This window comes from Gadus chalcogrammus, chromosome 12 (assembly GCF_026213295.1).
Source record: "Gadus chalcogrammus isolate NIFS_2021 chromosome 12, NIFS_Gcha_1.0, whole genome shotgun sequence".
Lineage (NCBI taxonomy): Eukaryota > Metazoa > Chordata > Actinopteri > Gadiformes > Gadidae > Gadus > Gadus chalcogrammus.
This window is the reverse complement of record NC_079423.1, coordinates 4,334,015-4,348,049: the sequence shown is the minus strand read 5'-3', so window position 1 is coordinate 4,348,049 and position 14,035 is coordinate 4,334,015. Positions and strand designations below refer to the sequence as shown.

Below are 14,035 nucleotides of genomic sequence, written 5' to 3'. Positions count from 1 at the left end.
AGCCCAATATATAGCCGCCGTGCGTGAACCGCGCGAGGTGCCCTAACCAAGAATGGCCGAATCACCGCTGTCGATCACAGTAACCGCTAGACGAGTTTAAGATGAACCATTAACTGATGTCTGTCGTTGATTAGTCTGTTGCTGACTTTGGTCGAAGCATGTGGAAATAATATTTTAGGATATTTGAGTGCTGCAGGCAGCGCTCAACTTTAGTGTGATTGCCGATGCAGCAGCATTCATTTATCAAGCATAAATGTTCTACTTGTATAAAGATTATACTCTTCTGAAATAAATTTAAATATAAGGCAATGGGCGGAATCAAATCAAATCCTCTTCAACAACTTACTAACGCTAATCCATCTGTATTTTCTCAGCTACCGATTGTATTCAACCTTTAAACGGGGTACAAGTATTTAAGCTATTCACCTTTATTCAACTCTTATATCTTTAACGGGTTTTGAACAATTAGAGTGTACGTTGCTTTCATTCCTTTGCTGAGTTTATAATGTTTGAGTGTGTGTGTGTGTGTGTGGGTGGGGGGGGGCTGTCATCAACCAGCTTCCATAATCATTATTTCTAAATTCAACCCATGTAACATCCACAACTTTAATCTGTCATACACAATGTAACCATCGAAACTTAGAAAAATGTAGGCTTACACATGTTTAACATCTATCTATTCAAGCTGTTGGACTTCTACTTTTTAAAAGTGTTGCCTAAAGCACAATGAGGGCCCTTCAACTGTCTCAAGTGTATCAACTTTGTGCCAACCATGATATCTCAGTAATTTCTAACCTCATCCACACAAATGACATTGCGGCAGTCTTCAGCAAGCTTGTCCGTGCACATGGTGAAATCTGTCACATCAGTTATTGAGCTATGGTGTTTGTTCGTACTACTACTGCTACTGCTACTACTACTACCACAACTGGTACTACTACTCTACTATACTTATACTGCTACAACTACTTCTCCTTGAAGTAATACCACTACTACTACTGCTAATAGTACCTTTTCAGGCAATTCATTTAATCTTTTAGCTTTGACAGTATTACAGTTTAGCTTGTATTTGGTCAAGCTGTCAATGGCAGACAATGTCAATGGCAGACAGTGAAATAAAATCCAAAATACTAAGGCTAAACTATAACAGGATTATTAACTCATATTTAAAGTGGTTTAGAAACTATACTTTAAGACAACCAAAAAGAACACCCCACAAACAAAAATAATTTTCATTATTATTTAACCGTGAAAGACACAAAGGCGATTTATTATGTGCAAACTCTCAGGAAATGTGTGTGAACGCAGAATAAGGACTAATTAATATTAGTCATAATACTGGACCATTAGTGTATATCCAAAGAGGATTTTGGGCTAGATGTTCGCCAGAGAGCTCGGAGGCTCATACAGAGCTGTGAAGGATCCAGCGTGGGTAGGGGTCACCACACGAGCACACACACACACACACACACACACACACACACACACACACACACACACACACACACACACACACACACACACACACACACACACACACACACACACACAGGAGTCTAGGGAAAAAAATATTAAGGTTGATGCGTAACATTCATTCCAAGGAAATACTTCACAATGTCTGGGCCATATAGTACATTCATTTTTTTTTTTTTATCATTTTATTTAGTATGTTGCTAATGCCAAGAACTTTATAGTGTTATGAATAAAAACTTTATAAATAAAGACTGTTTACACAGAGATGGAATAGACAGGAGCTCAAAACAGGGGGCAACTAAAATGTAGCATTCCATACAAGCCGTGTGTGTGTGTTCGTATGGAAGAACAATACATACATTTTGTCTATGAAAACTATCTCCAGGATGTGTGAGCAAAAATGTAAGCAGCATGAGGTGTGTGTGTGCGTGCGTGCGTGTGCATATGTGTGAGGGTTTGTGCCTGTGTGAAAGTCTGTGCAAGGCCTGATCCAAGCTGAGGAGGCGTGGATCCATGAACCTCAACATAAACTGCTTGGGTTACATTGGCAACTCATATGTTGTTCAAAGTGATGTGGCATGCTTGGTAAGCTTCTGCAATAGCCCTTGTGTGTGTGTTTGAGCGTTTGCAAACGACATCGACACACCTGAGCCCCCCCCCCCCGGTCACATCCTCAGGGAGAGAGAGACAGAGAGAGCCAGAGAGAGAGACAGAGAAGGAGAGAGACAGAGAGAGAGAGAGAGAGACAGAAAGAGAGAGACAGAGAAGGAGAGAGACAGAGAAACAGAGTGGGCGAGACAGACAGAAAGATACTCTGGTTTGTACTGGACTAGTTTAACAGAGACCCCTACGTCGTTTTTTTTTTTGGCGTAGTGCGTTAGTAAAAGGATCCGAAAAAGTCTGCACTGCATAAATGTACGAATTGGAAGGGTTTTAATATTATTCAACAGAACTTTTACCGATCTTCGTTCCTATCCTCACCTATGGTCATGAGGGCTGGGTGATGACCGAAAGGACGAGATCGCGGGTACAAGCGGCCGAGATGAGTTTTCTCAGAAGGGTGGCTGGCGTCTCCCTTAGGGATAGGGTGAGAAGCTCAGCCATCCGTGAGGAACTCGGATTAGAGCCGCTGCTCCTTTACTTAGAAAGGAGTCAGCTGAGGTGGTTCGGGCATCTGGTAAGGATGCCCACTGGGCGCCTTCCTTGGGAGGTGTTTCAGGCACGTCCAGTGGGGAGGAGACCTCGGGGAAGACCCAGGACTAGGTGGAGAGATTATATCTCAACACTGGCCTGGGAACGCCTCGGGATCCCCCCGTCAGAGCTGGTCAATGTGGCCCGGGAAAGGGAAGTCTGGGGCCCCCTGCTTGAGCTGCTCCCCCTGCGACCCGACCCCGGATAAGCGGATGACGATGAGGATGATGAGGATGAGAACTTTTACCGATAGAAACACCATGTGTTTTTGTCCCAACCCTAATATCCAGTTTTTCTAGGAAATACTTTATATAAGGGTGTGAGATTCCGTCTTTAAGATTCCTGATGACTTCCGCCATTATAAGAGATCAATAGAGGATTCTGGGTCAAACTAGGCCAGTGTGAGTCAGACTTCTTACTCTCAAGGTGCTCCTCGCCAACAAAGGAAGTATAGTTAGTATATTGAGTACATTTAGTTTATTTGATTTACATAGAGGTTCTTAAGGTAAACCACCTTCCAGCGAAGGTTTGGAGCTGAGCTCAAAGTACAATTCATCCAGTTAGAGTTCTCCCAGGTAAAACAGGAAGCAAAAGCCATCTGGGAGGCGGGACTTCCTGTTGGCTCAGCCAATAGAAGACATGGTCTTCATTATGAGGAATAGACTTCCGTCTCACTGTTTCTAAAGTCCTTTGTGTAACCCATTTTGTGAGCAACTCAAACAAGTTTTTATTTTAAATTCTGGCCAAGCCAAATATGGATTGCTCTTCCAAAGTCTTTAGCTCAAGGTGCAGTTTGAAGAGTCAGAAGGAAAGTTCAGAATTTGGGTTTTTCAGCTCTTCCGGGAGTCAATTTGACCCCTTCATAGTGACATTTGTGTCGAGAGCATGATATTTCCAAAATCCACATGAAGGCACATACATAATTGTTCTTCTTCTGCTTTTGCATCACGCAAAGTGTCTACTTATATCCACGTTCCCGGTTCCGGACAAAACATTTTTCTTTTGGCCATGAGATATATCTAAAAGTGTTCCTTTTGAATGCAACTTTTGTGAATATATTACTTTGTAAAGAGAGCAATGTTTCTTCCAGTTTTCCATTTGTTGAGTTAAGTTGCAGCAGCAGCACACAGCAGAGGTCAGCGGCGGTCACAGAGGAGTCAACGCCCTCTAGTGGAAGGAAACCCTAACTGCGCTTCGTGGCCAACTGTGGCCTCAGCCTCTCTCTCCTCTTCTTCTCCATCAACCTGAGAAAATCAGACAAAGAGCGAGAGAGCAGGGAGAGAGAAGGTGCGGGGGTTCACACAGCTGGTCCTGTATATCAGTGTGTATTAGTGTGTAGTATATCAGTGTGTAGTGTAGTGTACTGGTGTTTATGTGAGTGTGTAGTACCTGTGGTTCCTAGCCTCCACCAGTTCACTCAGCTGGACCTGGGCATCCCGGAGCTCTTCCAGGCTCTGCTGGTAGCTCTGGTCCCCGGAACCCGAGCGCTCCAGCGTGGACACCTGATTGGACAGCTGGCTGGTGAGGTCACGTAGCCGCTGGATGGAGGTGTAGAGGTTCTGGTCGTCCTCCTCCTACGGGAAGCGGAGAGGAGAGAGTAGAGGGTTGTCATCTTTTAACCAGACACTCCAGCAGGGGGAGGGTCTGTGTGTGTGTGTACGTGTGTGTGTGTGTGTGTGTGTTTGAGTGCGAGTGTTACTGTGAGCGTTAATGTGAAGGTGTGTGTGTGTGTGAGAGAGAGAATGTGTGTGTTTAGGTATTGTGAGTTAATGGGAAAAAGACAGAGATGGAAAGAGATAGAGAGAGAGGTTACCTTAGCATTGACTATTTCAATGTGGACGAGGAGTGAGGCCAGCTCTAGCTCCTCGCTGTAGCTGTTCTTCAGAGGAACGCTCCGATAGCCTGAACATAAACACATCTTTAACTCAACAATATCAGACTCATCAATAAAGGTTCAACATAACAACTCAACCTGGGCTTAGTATAAAGACTTAATATAAAGATTCCATGCGAAGACTCAATATACAATCAATACTGGGTCAAAGCCCTGTATCATTTATTTAAAGGTCCCGTGGCATGCTATTTTATGGATGCTTCAATATAGATATTAGTAGGCCCCAAACACAGTATTTGAAGACGTTCCCGAAATTCAGCCGTGGTGCAGAATTACAGCCACTACTAGCCAGTCGCACATTGAGCTTTCCCCAAATGCGATTGTTGACCGCGGTTGTCCCCCGCCGGAGCCTCGCTGCCGAGGGACCACCGCCTCGGCAGAGGTCAGCGCTTAGGCACCACCGCCTCCTGCAGCGCAGAGGCAGTGGCCCTTCGGCAGCGGGAAGCGGGGCTCAAGCGGGAGACATTCGCCGCCAACAATCCCTTTCTCCTCCATGTTGTGGTTCATGTACTTCAGGGTGACAAGGCCAAAGTTCCTTTCCCCCAATTCATTCTCAACCATAGCTGAGATAACCCCCACTACGAGTCTCGTTATGGAAATACCAGAGACGAGTCTGACGTGTTATGCTCCATAACACCAACCGCAAACACTTGCGTTACAGTGTGTGTAATCACACACACACACACACACACACACACACACACACACACACACACACACACACACACACACACACACACACACACACATGTGGCGCTCGCATGTCGTGTCTCATTGGCGGGTCAAATTCTCTGGGCGGGCAAGGCAGCGAAAGGGGAGGAGCTTAGATCCTTTATGATGACATATGGGACCACATTCCAAATCAGCGCGCGTTTGAGCGTCCGTTTTTTCAAAGACGAGCCGAACACCTAGTGCTCGTTTTACACCGAACACAGGGTACCATAGGCAGGCTAGGGGAACTCATATTTATGTTAGAAAACCTCATAAAGTGAGATTTTCATGCCATGGGACCTTTAACATAAAGAATCAATATGACAATATAGGTTTAAATATGACAGATAACGTTCAATATGAAGGTGAAACCTAGTAACTCAAAATATAATTGATAACAATTCTATGATAAGACTCAATAGAGCCTCGACATAAAAAATCCATGAAATGAATGACTCAATATGACAACATATAGCAAACAAATATGTCATAAATCCAAAAATAACTTCCCAGCGTAAAGAGACAAACAATATCAAGACTCCACACGACTTAATGTTTATAATGAACCAACACAGACCGGTGCGTAGGGAGCGGACGGGGTAGGTGGCCTGAGCCAGGAAGTTGGGGTCGCTGAACATGTCCTCGTCGTAGACAGTGAAGCGCAGGAAGCAGAAGGATGGGTTCCGGACGTCGAAGACAAACGGCGTCTGGAGCCACGCCGGGTTCAGCCCGTTATCCGCTGGTGAACACGAATCAAGCAATCCAATCAAAAATCCCCGTAAACAAACCCCACCACTAATCATAATAACCCAACGTTAACCAGAACACCAATCAGAATCCCTGTAGACAAACAGGACCACAGATCCCAATCTTCTAGCGTAAAACGGAACACCAATCAGAATCCCTGCATGCAAACCACAAGACCAATCATAATCACACAGGCTAGCACACAAACCAAACCAGCAATCATCATTGTAGTCAATCACTAATAAGAATTACCACATTTCATTCTTCATACTGCATATTTCTGTGATAACATCCATATGTCCATGGGGAACATTCTAACCAAGCAACCATGTTCATATGAGATCTACTTTGAAAACAAGCACTAGCCAATATATACTCCACCAATATCGCTAGTCCCATCCCGATCCAATCATTTCAACTCTATATCCTGCTGCTAGGATTTTCTTTGTCTTAAGAATACATCACTCCACAGTAAAGCCTAGGGAATTTGGAACATTCCTGGGCAAGATTTCCAGATCTTACCGACAACATCTGTCTTGCTCTTGCAGCTGTCGTAGTCTGCACCACTGATCTCCACCTCAACGAAGGGACAGACAATGCTGCGGCCCGTTTTAGGCAGATGGCGAGCCCCGAGTACCTGTGAGAAAGAGATGGAGAGGTCGTTGTAAGTTTGCGTGTTGATTTGGATTAGAGTCCAAAGGAATGGACTCGCTGTGGATGACTTTGAGAGGTAGAAAGTGGATTCTCCAGGAATAGAATGGAAAGGGTACTCATGGAGGTTAGAACCGAATGTGGATTATTCAGATGTTAGAAAATATTTTATTCAAATCGTTGATGTAAGAGTGGACAACTGGTAAAAGAGATCATTTAAAAACGATGGAATAAAAATGTATTTGAATATCTTGGAGAAAAGTAACAAAACAGTTCTATAGATTATAAATTAATAAAGATAGCTAAAAGGAGGAAGCTTCAGCTTGTTCAGAATGCTGCTGCAAGAGTTCTAACATTGACCAAAAAAAACCAAAGACCTTAAATCATTTAATTACATTGGCTTCCTGTAGGTCAGAGAATTGATTTTAAAATCATGTTGCTAACCTATAAATCCCTACATGGTTTAGGCCCAAAATATTTGACTGATATGCTTCCACTACATAAGCCTTCTAGAAGATCTTCTGAGACCAATCTGTTAATTATCCCCAGAGTAAACACGAAACATGGGAAAGCAGGATTTAGTTACCATGCAACAAACAGCTGGAATAAACTCCCAGAGGATTTAAGACTTGCCCCGACTCTGAGCACCTTTAAAACAAGACTGAAGACTTTTATGTTTGCTTTAGCTTCTGCTAAATCTTAAATACATTGCACTTTCTAAAAAGCTTTTTTAACTTTGCCTGTATTTTCTATTTTATTACTAAAATACCTTTTTATCTTTCTATTTTACTCATTTCTTCGCATGTGTTTTCTTCTACTTATCTTTTATTTTATTTTATTGTATGACAATGTTTATATGTGAAGCACTTTGAGTCTGCCTTCTGTATGAAAAGTGCTATATAAATAAAGTTGCCTTGCCTTGACTTGCCTAAAAGGGTATCAAAAAGTGATGGTATGATAAGCTGAATGGTAATTGGTGGGTCAGACCTGCAACTGAATGGTGATTGGCTCCAAGCGCAGGGTTTCCTTATCAAAGGGGTCGAAGGAGTCGTCTCTCATGACGTCAGGGTGCGGGACAAAGCCACTCCCCCCTCCCAGCATGAACAACGCTTGGTTCATCTGCATTGGCTTGTCTAGACACACAAACACACGCACACACAAATCACATCAAACAGTGTCACTCTAACCAGCATACAAATGAATAGCCAAGGCCACCCTAACTTCACATAGCCAACCACAACTCTCACTAGAACCTAACCAAACACAACTCTCACTAGAACCTAACCAACCACAACTATCACTAGAACCTAACCAAACACAACTCTCACTCGAACCTAACCAACCACAACTCTCACTAGAACCTAACCAAACACAACTCTCACTAGAACCTAACCAACCACAACTATCACTAGAACCTAACCAAACACAACTATCACTAGAACCTAACCAAACACAACTCTCACTAGAACCTAACCAACCACAACTATCACTACAACGTAACCAAACACAACTATAACTAGAACGTAACCAAACACAACTCTCACTAGAACGTAACCAAACACAACTCTCACTAGAACCTAACCAAACACAACTCTCACTAGAACCTAACCAAACACAACTATCACTAGAACCTAACCAAACACAACCCTCACTAGAACCTAACCAAACACAACAATCACTAGAACCTAACCAAACACAACTCTCACTAGAACGTAACCAAACACAACTATCACTAGAACGTAACCAAACACAACTATCACTAGAACGTAACCAAACACAACTATCACTAGAACCTAACCAAACACAACTATCACTAGAACCTAACCAAACACAACCCTCACTAGAACCTAACCAAACACAACTATCACTAGAACCTAACCAAACACAAATCTCACTAGAACCTAACCAAACACAACTATCACTAGAACCTAACCAAACACAACTATCACTAGAACCTAACCAAACACAACCCTCACTAGAACCTAACCAAACACAACTCTCACTAGAACCTAACCAAACACAACTCTCACTAGAACGTAACCAAACACAACTCTCACTAGAACCTAACCAAACACAACTATCACTAGAACGTAACCAAACACAACTATCACTAGAACCTAACCAAACACAACTATCACTAGAACCTAACCAAACACAACTATCACTAGAACCTAACCAAACACAACCCTCACTAGAACCTAACCAAACACAACTCTCACTAGAACCTAACCAAACACAACTCTCACTAGAACGTAACCAAACACAACTCTCACTAGAACCTAACCAAACACAACTATCACTAGAACGTAACCAAACACAACTATCACTAGAACCTAACCAAACACAACTATCACTAGAACCTAACCAAACACAACTATCACTAGAACGCAACCAAACACAACTATCACTAGAACCTAACCAAACACAACTCTCACTAGAACCTAACCAAACACAACTCTCACTAGAACCTAACCAAACACAACCCTCACTAGAACCTAACCAAACACAACTCTCACTAGAACCTAACCAAACACAACTCTCACTAGAACCTAACCAAACACAACTATCACTAGAACCTAACCAAACACAACTCTCACTAGAACCTAACCAACCACAACTATCACTACAACGTAACCAAACACAACTATCACTAGAACCTAACCAAACACAACTCTCACTAGAACCTAACCAAACACAACTATCACTAGAACCTAACCAAACACAACCCTCACTAGAACCTAACCAAACACAACAATCACTAGAACCTAACCAAACACAACTCTCACTAGAACGTAACCAAACACAACTATCACTAGAACGTAACCAAACACAACTATCACTAGAACGTAACCAAACACAACTATCACTAGAACCTAACCAAACACAACTATCACTAGAACCTAACCAAACACAACCCTCACTAGAACCTAACCAAACACAACTATCACTAGAACCTAACCAAACACAACTCTCACTAGAACCTAACCAAACACAACCCTCACTAGAACCTAACCAAACACAACTCTCACTAGAACCTAACCAAACACAACTATCACTAGAACCTAACCAAACACAACTATCACTAGAACCTAACCAAACACAACCCTCACTAGAACCTAACCAAACACAACTCTCACTAGAACCTAACCAAACACAACTCTCACTAGAACGTAACCAAACACAACTCTCACTAGAACCTAACCAAACACAACTATCACTAGAACGTAACCAAACACAACTATCACTAGAACCTAACCAAACACAACTATCACTAGAACCTAACCAAACACAACTATCACTAGAACCTAACCAAACACAACCCTCACTAGAACCTAACCAAACACAACTCTCACTAGAACCTAACCAAACACAACTCTCACTAGAACGTAACCAAACACAACTCTCACTAGAACCTAACCAAACACAACTCTCACTAGAACCTAACCAAACACAACTCTCACCAGGTCGTAAACAAAAACAACTCTCACTAGAACGTAACCAAACACAACTCTCACTAGAACCTAACCAAACACAACTATCACTAGAACCTAACCAAACACAACTATAACTAGAACGTAACCAAACACAACTCTCACTAGAACCTAACCAAACACAACTATCACTAGAACCTAACCAAACACAACTATAACTAGAACGTAACCAAACACAACTCTCACTAGAACCTAACCAAACACAACTATCACTAGAACCTAACCAAACACAACCCTCACTAGAACCTAACCAAACACAACTATCACTAGAACCTAACCAAACACAACTATAACTAGAACGTAACCAAACACAACTCTCACTAGAACCTAACCAAACACAACTATCACTAGAACCTAACCAAACACAACTCTCACTAGAACCTAACCAATTGCCGCCCGCTCCCTCTCACCAGGGGTCTGGAAGTTGAGAGCGACCAGCTGCGAGCCACATAGCCACATGGCCAGTGGGTCGTAGTTGGAAGAGTCCAACCGCTGGCCGCGGGGGTAGACGCGGGACAGCTGCCGCCGGTTGTACTGCAGGAAGCGCCGGCCGCGGCTCCGCGTGGCCAGACGCTCCGCCTTGGTCTCCGGGAACGACGACATGTCCCGGTAGCACGCCCGCTCCGTCCCGATCTCTGGGGAGAGAGACACGGGTTTGAAACTACAGGTCAGGGTGCATGAGTTAAAGTTACATTCATTTTCTCTCTCTCTTTTCTTTGATCTCAGAGAGAGAGAGAGAGAGAGAGAGAGAGAGAGAGAGAGAGAGAGAGAGAGAGAGAGAGAGAGACAGAGAGACAGGGAGACAGAGAGACAGAGAGACAGAGGGATTGAAAAAAGATGGAAGGATGAAAAGAGTGATGAGCACAAAATAGATTCAGAGAGAAAGCCTCAGACAGAAAGCCATGGTATTGGAGAAGAACAGGGGAGGGGGGCTTAAGGTCTTATGAGGGGGTCTTACTCTCCTCGTTGAAGGGTACAGGTCTGCAGTAGACCACCAGGTCAGACAGCTCCACCGCTATCTTCTTCCTGCGCTCCATCTGCTTCTCCTCCTGCATCTGGACGAGGGACGTCCAGATGCCAGGGGAGGGATAATGTACAGTGACCCAGTCAATATTGCTCAATTATTATTTTATTTCCTGAAGGGGTTGATATGTGTGCACGTGCATGTGCGTGTGAGTATGTATGTGTGTGTGTGTGTGTGTGTGTGTATGTGTGTGTGTGTGTGCAGGCTCCGCCTACCCGGGCGTCGGCGTTCTGCGCGGCCTCCCGTATCTTGGCCACCCAGGCGGTCAGGTCCTCCAGGGAGTCGGCCGCCACGTCCAGCGTCTGCACCGGCCGCGAGGAGAGCTGCTGGGTGTGCAGGGTGAAGACGAAGGGCCTGGAGCTCTTACCGTCCTTCAGCACCACTGGAAGGGCCATGGATGGGTGTAGGGTGTGGGAGAAGGGGAGGGTGAAAGGAAGGGTTGGTGGATGGGGTTGGAGGGAGACTAATGTGGGATCCAGCAGGCACTTTGTTACACAGAACTTCTGGGGGCGCAGAGTCTGGAGCTGGAAACAAACTACTATAAGGTCCGGAGTTAAGCCTTGGTGCGTTATTTGTTGCTGAGATATTCTTTCTGATATCCGTGATATTCTTCTTTTTAACCTTTACAGATCAGCACAGCTAGCCACGTTTTTTGTTCGCCAATTATGCGCTAACAAACCCACCTCCAGCAACCTGATTGGTCGAAACAAATATGAAGCAAAATAAAGTGATACTCCAGGTTCCCCATCAGGCTTGTGAGGTGAGAGATGGAGAAATTGCTTAATTTCAACGAATTTGCTCACAGCCCAAAACAACAGAGGGAGTGACTCCAAATTTCATGGTCACCAATGGTTTAGAGCAGCTTGTGTAACAGTTGAAAGACTTCCTGGTCACCCAGCTTGTGTTTTGGTAGGCATTAGTCAAGCACGATTTAGCTGAAGTTCTATGTCCCAAGGGGAGCGAGGATAGGGGCTTGCACTCACCAGCGTGGCAGCTGGGAACATCCACGAAACCTTTGAGAAACGTTCCCAGGGGACTGTTCTCTGAGGCCTGAAGAGGCAGAACGAAACGATAGTTATGTCATAGAGAATAAATAAAAGAAAAGGTTTATTTTTAACCAGAAGATGGCTGAATATTGTATAAACATGATCGGAAGGTCAAATGACTAAACCCCAGGACATGCTGTGCCACCCTTACCAACACTTATCACATGATCACATTTGGTTGGGAGAGAAGTCCCCTTTATTTTAATGAGAAAACACATAATGTAAAGATACCCTTAGGTTATTTTGATTCAAACCATCATGTTCTGTTTCATTCCTACTGATCTTAGCACTGGATGTTCCATCTCGCGCATGCGCAGGTTGAGTAATTATACCAACAAAGTCACCTGTGACACCTGGGTGACCCGAGAATGTCTAGATATTCCGGAAGTCACCCGAGGATCTGTTCCTTCTATCTTCTCGTGGTAGCGGACTAGCAGGACACACAGTTCCGTACCATTTCTAGTTCAAGGGCACCCTCCACTAGGTTGCTCTATGCAAACAGGTGGAAGTTGTTTTCACAGTGGTGCGTGGCACGGGGCGAAGTCCCAGAGACTTGCTCAGTGGTAGTGATACTACACTTTCTGCAGTCTGTGTTGGACAACAGGAGAGCTTCTTCTACCCTGCGCGTTTACATGCCCGTGTTCTCGCCACACATGCAAGGGTGGATAACCACACGGTAGGGTCCCACTACCTAGTCAGGCAGGTTCTGAAGGGAGCCCAGAGGCTTCAACCGCCACGATCCCTTAGGTCACCATCATGGGACTTGTAAGCAGGTCCAAGGTCCTTATGTCTACCCCCATTTGAGCCGCTAAGTCAGGCAGACCTGACGCGGCTGTCCATGAAGACGGCATTCCTCCTTGCCATTGCGAATGCAAAACGGGTGGGTGAACTCCATGCCTTGTCAGTGAGCCAGGCGTGTTTGCGCTGGCACGCAGATGGTGGTGCATTGGTGCTCTGGCCGATTCCATCCTTCCTACCCAAACGATTGTCTCCCCATCATGTAAACCAACCAATCGAGTTGGCTGCTTTCAATCCCCCAGGCTCTCCAGGGGGTGCAGAAAGTGTGTCAGACCTGTTGTGCCCGGTGCGGGTGCTTAGGGCATATGTTGAAGCGACCACCAGCTTCCGTAAGACGGATAACCTCATTGTCTGTTACGGGGGCTGCAGGAAGGGGGCTGCCCTGTCGAAACAGAGACTCTCCCACTGGATTGTGCATGTGGTCTTGAATGCATGTGGCCTTTAAGTGCCACTCTACCAGGAGTATGGCTACATTATGGGCTGCCTTGAAGGGGGTTCCACTTCAGGACATTTGCTCCGCGGCTACATGGTCCTCATCATGTACGTTTGCCCGATTCTACAGGGTTAATGTCGCTGCTCCTCGACCTGTGGCGACGGCTGTCTTGTCGACGGCTTCGAGCCCTTAATTGGTGAGCACTCTTTGTGACCTTTTTGGTATTAGTCATCCAGTGCTAAAACACCGGTCAGTAGGAATGAAATGGAACGATAGTTACGCATGTAACTACGGTTCTATGAATTCCGGATGACCGCCAGTGTTCTCTGTCACTCAGACTTCTCAGATTCCGCTAGAAGATCCAGTTGGAACAGATCCTCGGGTGTCTTCCGGAATATATAGACATTCTCGGGTCACCCAGGGGTCACAGGTGACTTTGTTGGTATAATTACTCTGCCTGCGCATACTCTGCGCAGAGATGGAACATCCAGTGCTAAAGCACCGGTCATCCGGAATTCATAGAACCATAGTTACATAAGTAACTATCGATTTATAGATTATACATGGATTTATTAT

The 14,035-nt window shown here is 44.6% G+C and overlaps 1 protein-coding gene across 1 annotated transcript in view; it reads right to left on the bottom strand.

Annotated features, from left to right (window-relative positions):
- Positions 1–1,164: 1,164 nt before the first annotated feature.
- LOC130393865 (1-phosphatidylinositol 4,5-bisphosphate phosphodiesterase gamma-1-like) overlaps positions 1,165–14,035 on the bottom strand; it is a 34,585-nt gene continuing 21,714 nt past the window's right edge. The window contains exons 23-32 of the mRNA XM_056604621.1: positions 12,166–12,232; positions 11,398–11,564; positions 11,117–11,213; positions 10,569–10,793; positions 7,655–7,800; positions 6,539–6,653; positions 5,847–6,008; positions 4,478–4,566; positions 4,054–4,238; positions 1,165–3,908 (exon numbers count right to left, since the gene is read on the bottom strand). Coding sequence (XP_056460596.1) covers positions 3,848–3,908; positions 4,054–4,238; positions 4,478–4,566; positions 5,847–6,008; positions 6,539–6,653; positions 7,655–7,800; positions 10,569–10,793; positions 11,117–11,213; positions 11,398–11,564; positions 12,166–12,232 — 1,314 coding nt within the window. The 3' untranslated portion in view covers positions 1,165–3,847. The remainder of the gene's footprint in view (positions 3,909–4,053; positions 4,239–4,477; positions 4,567–5,846; positions 6,009–6,538; positions 6,654–7,654; positions 7,801–10,568; positions 10,794–11,116; positions 11,214–11,397; positions 11,565–12,165; positions 12,233–14,035) is intronic.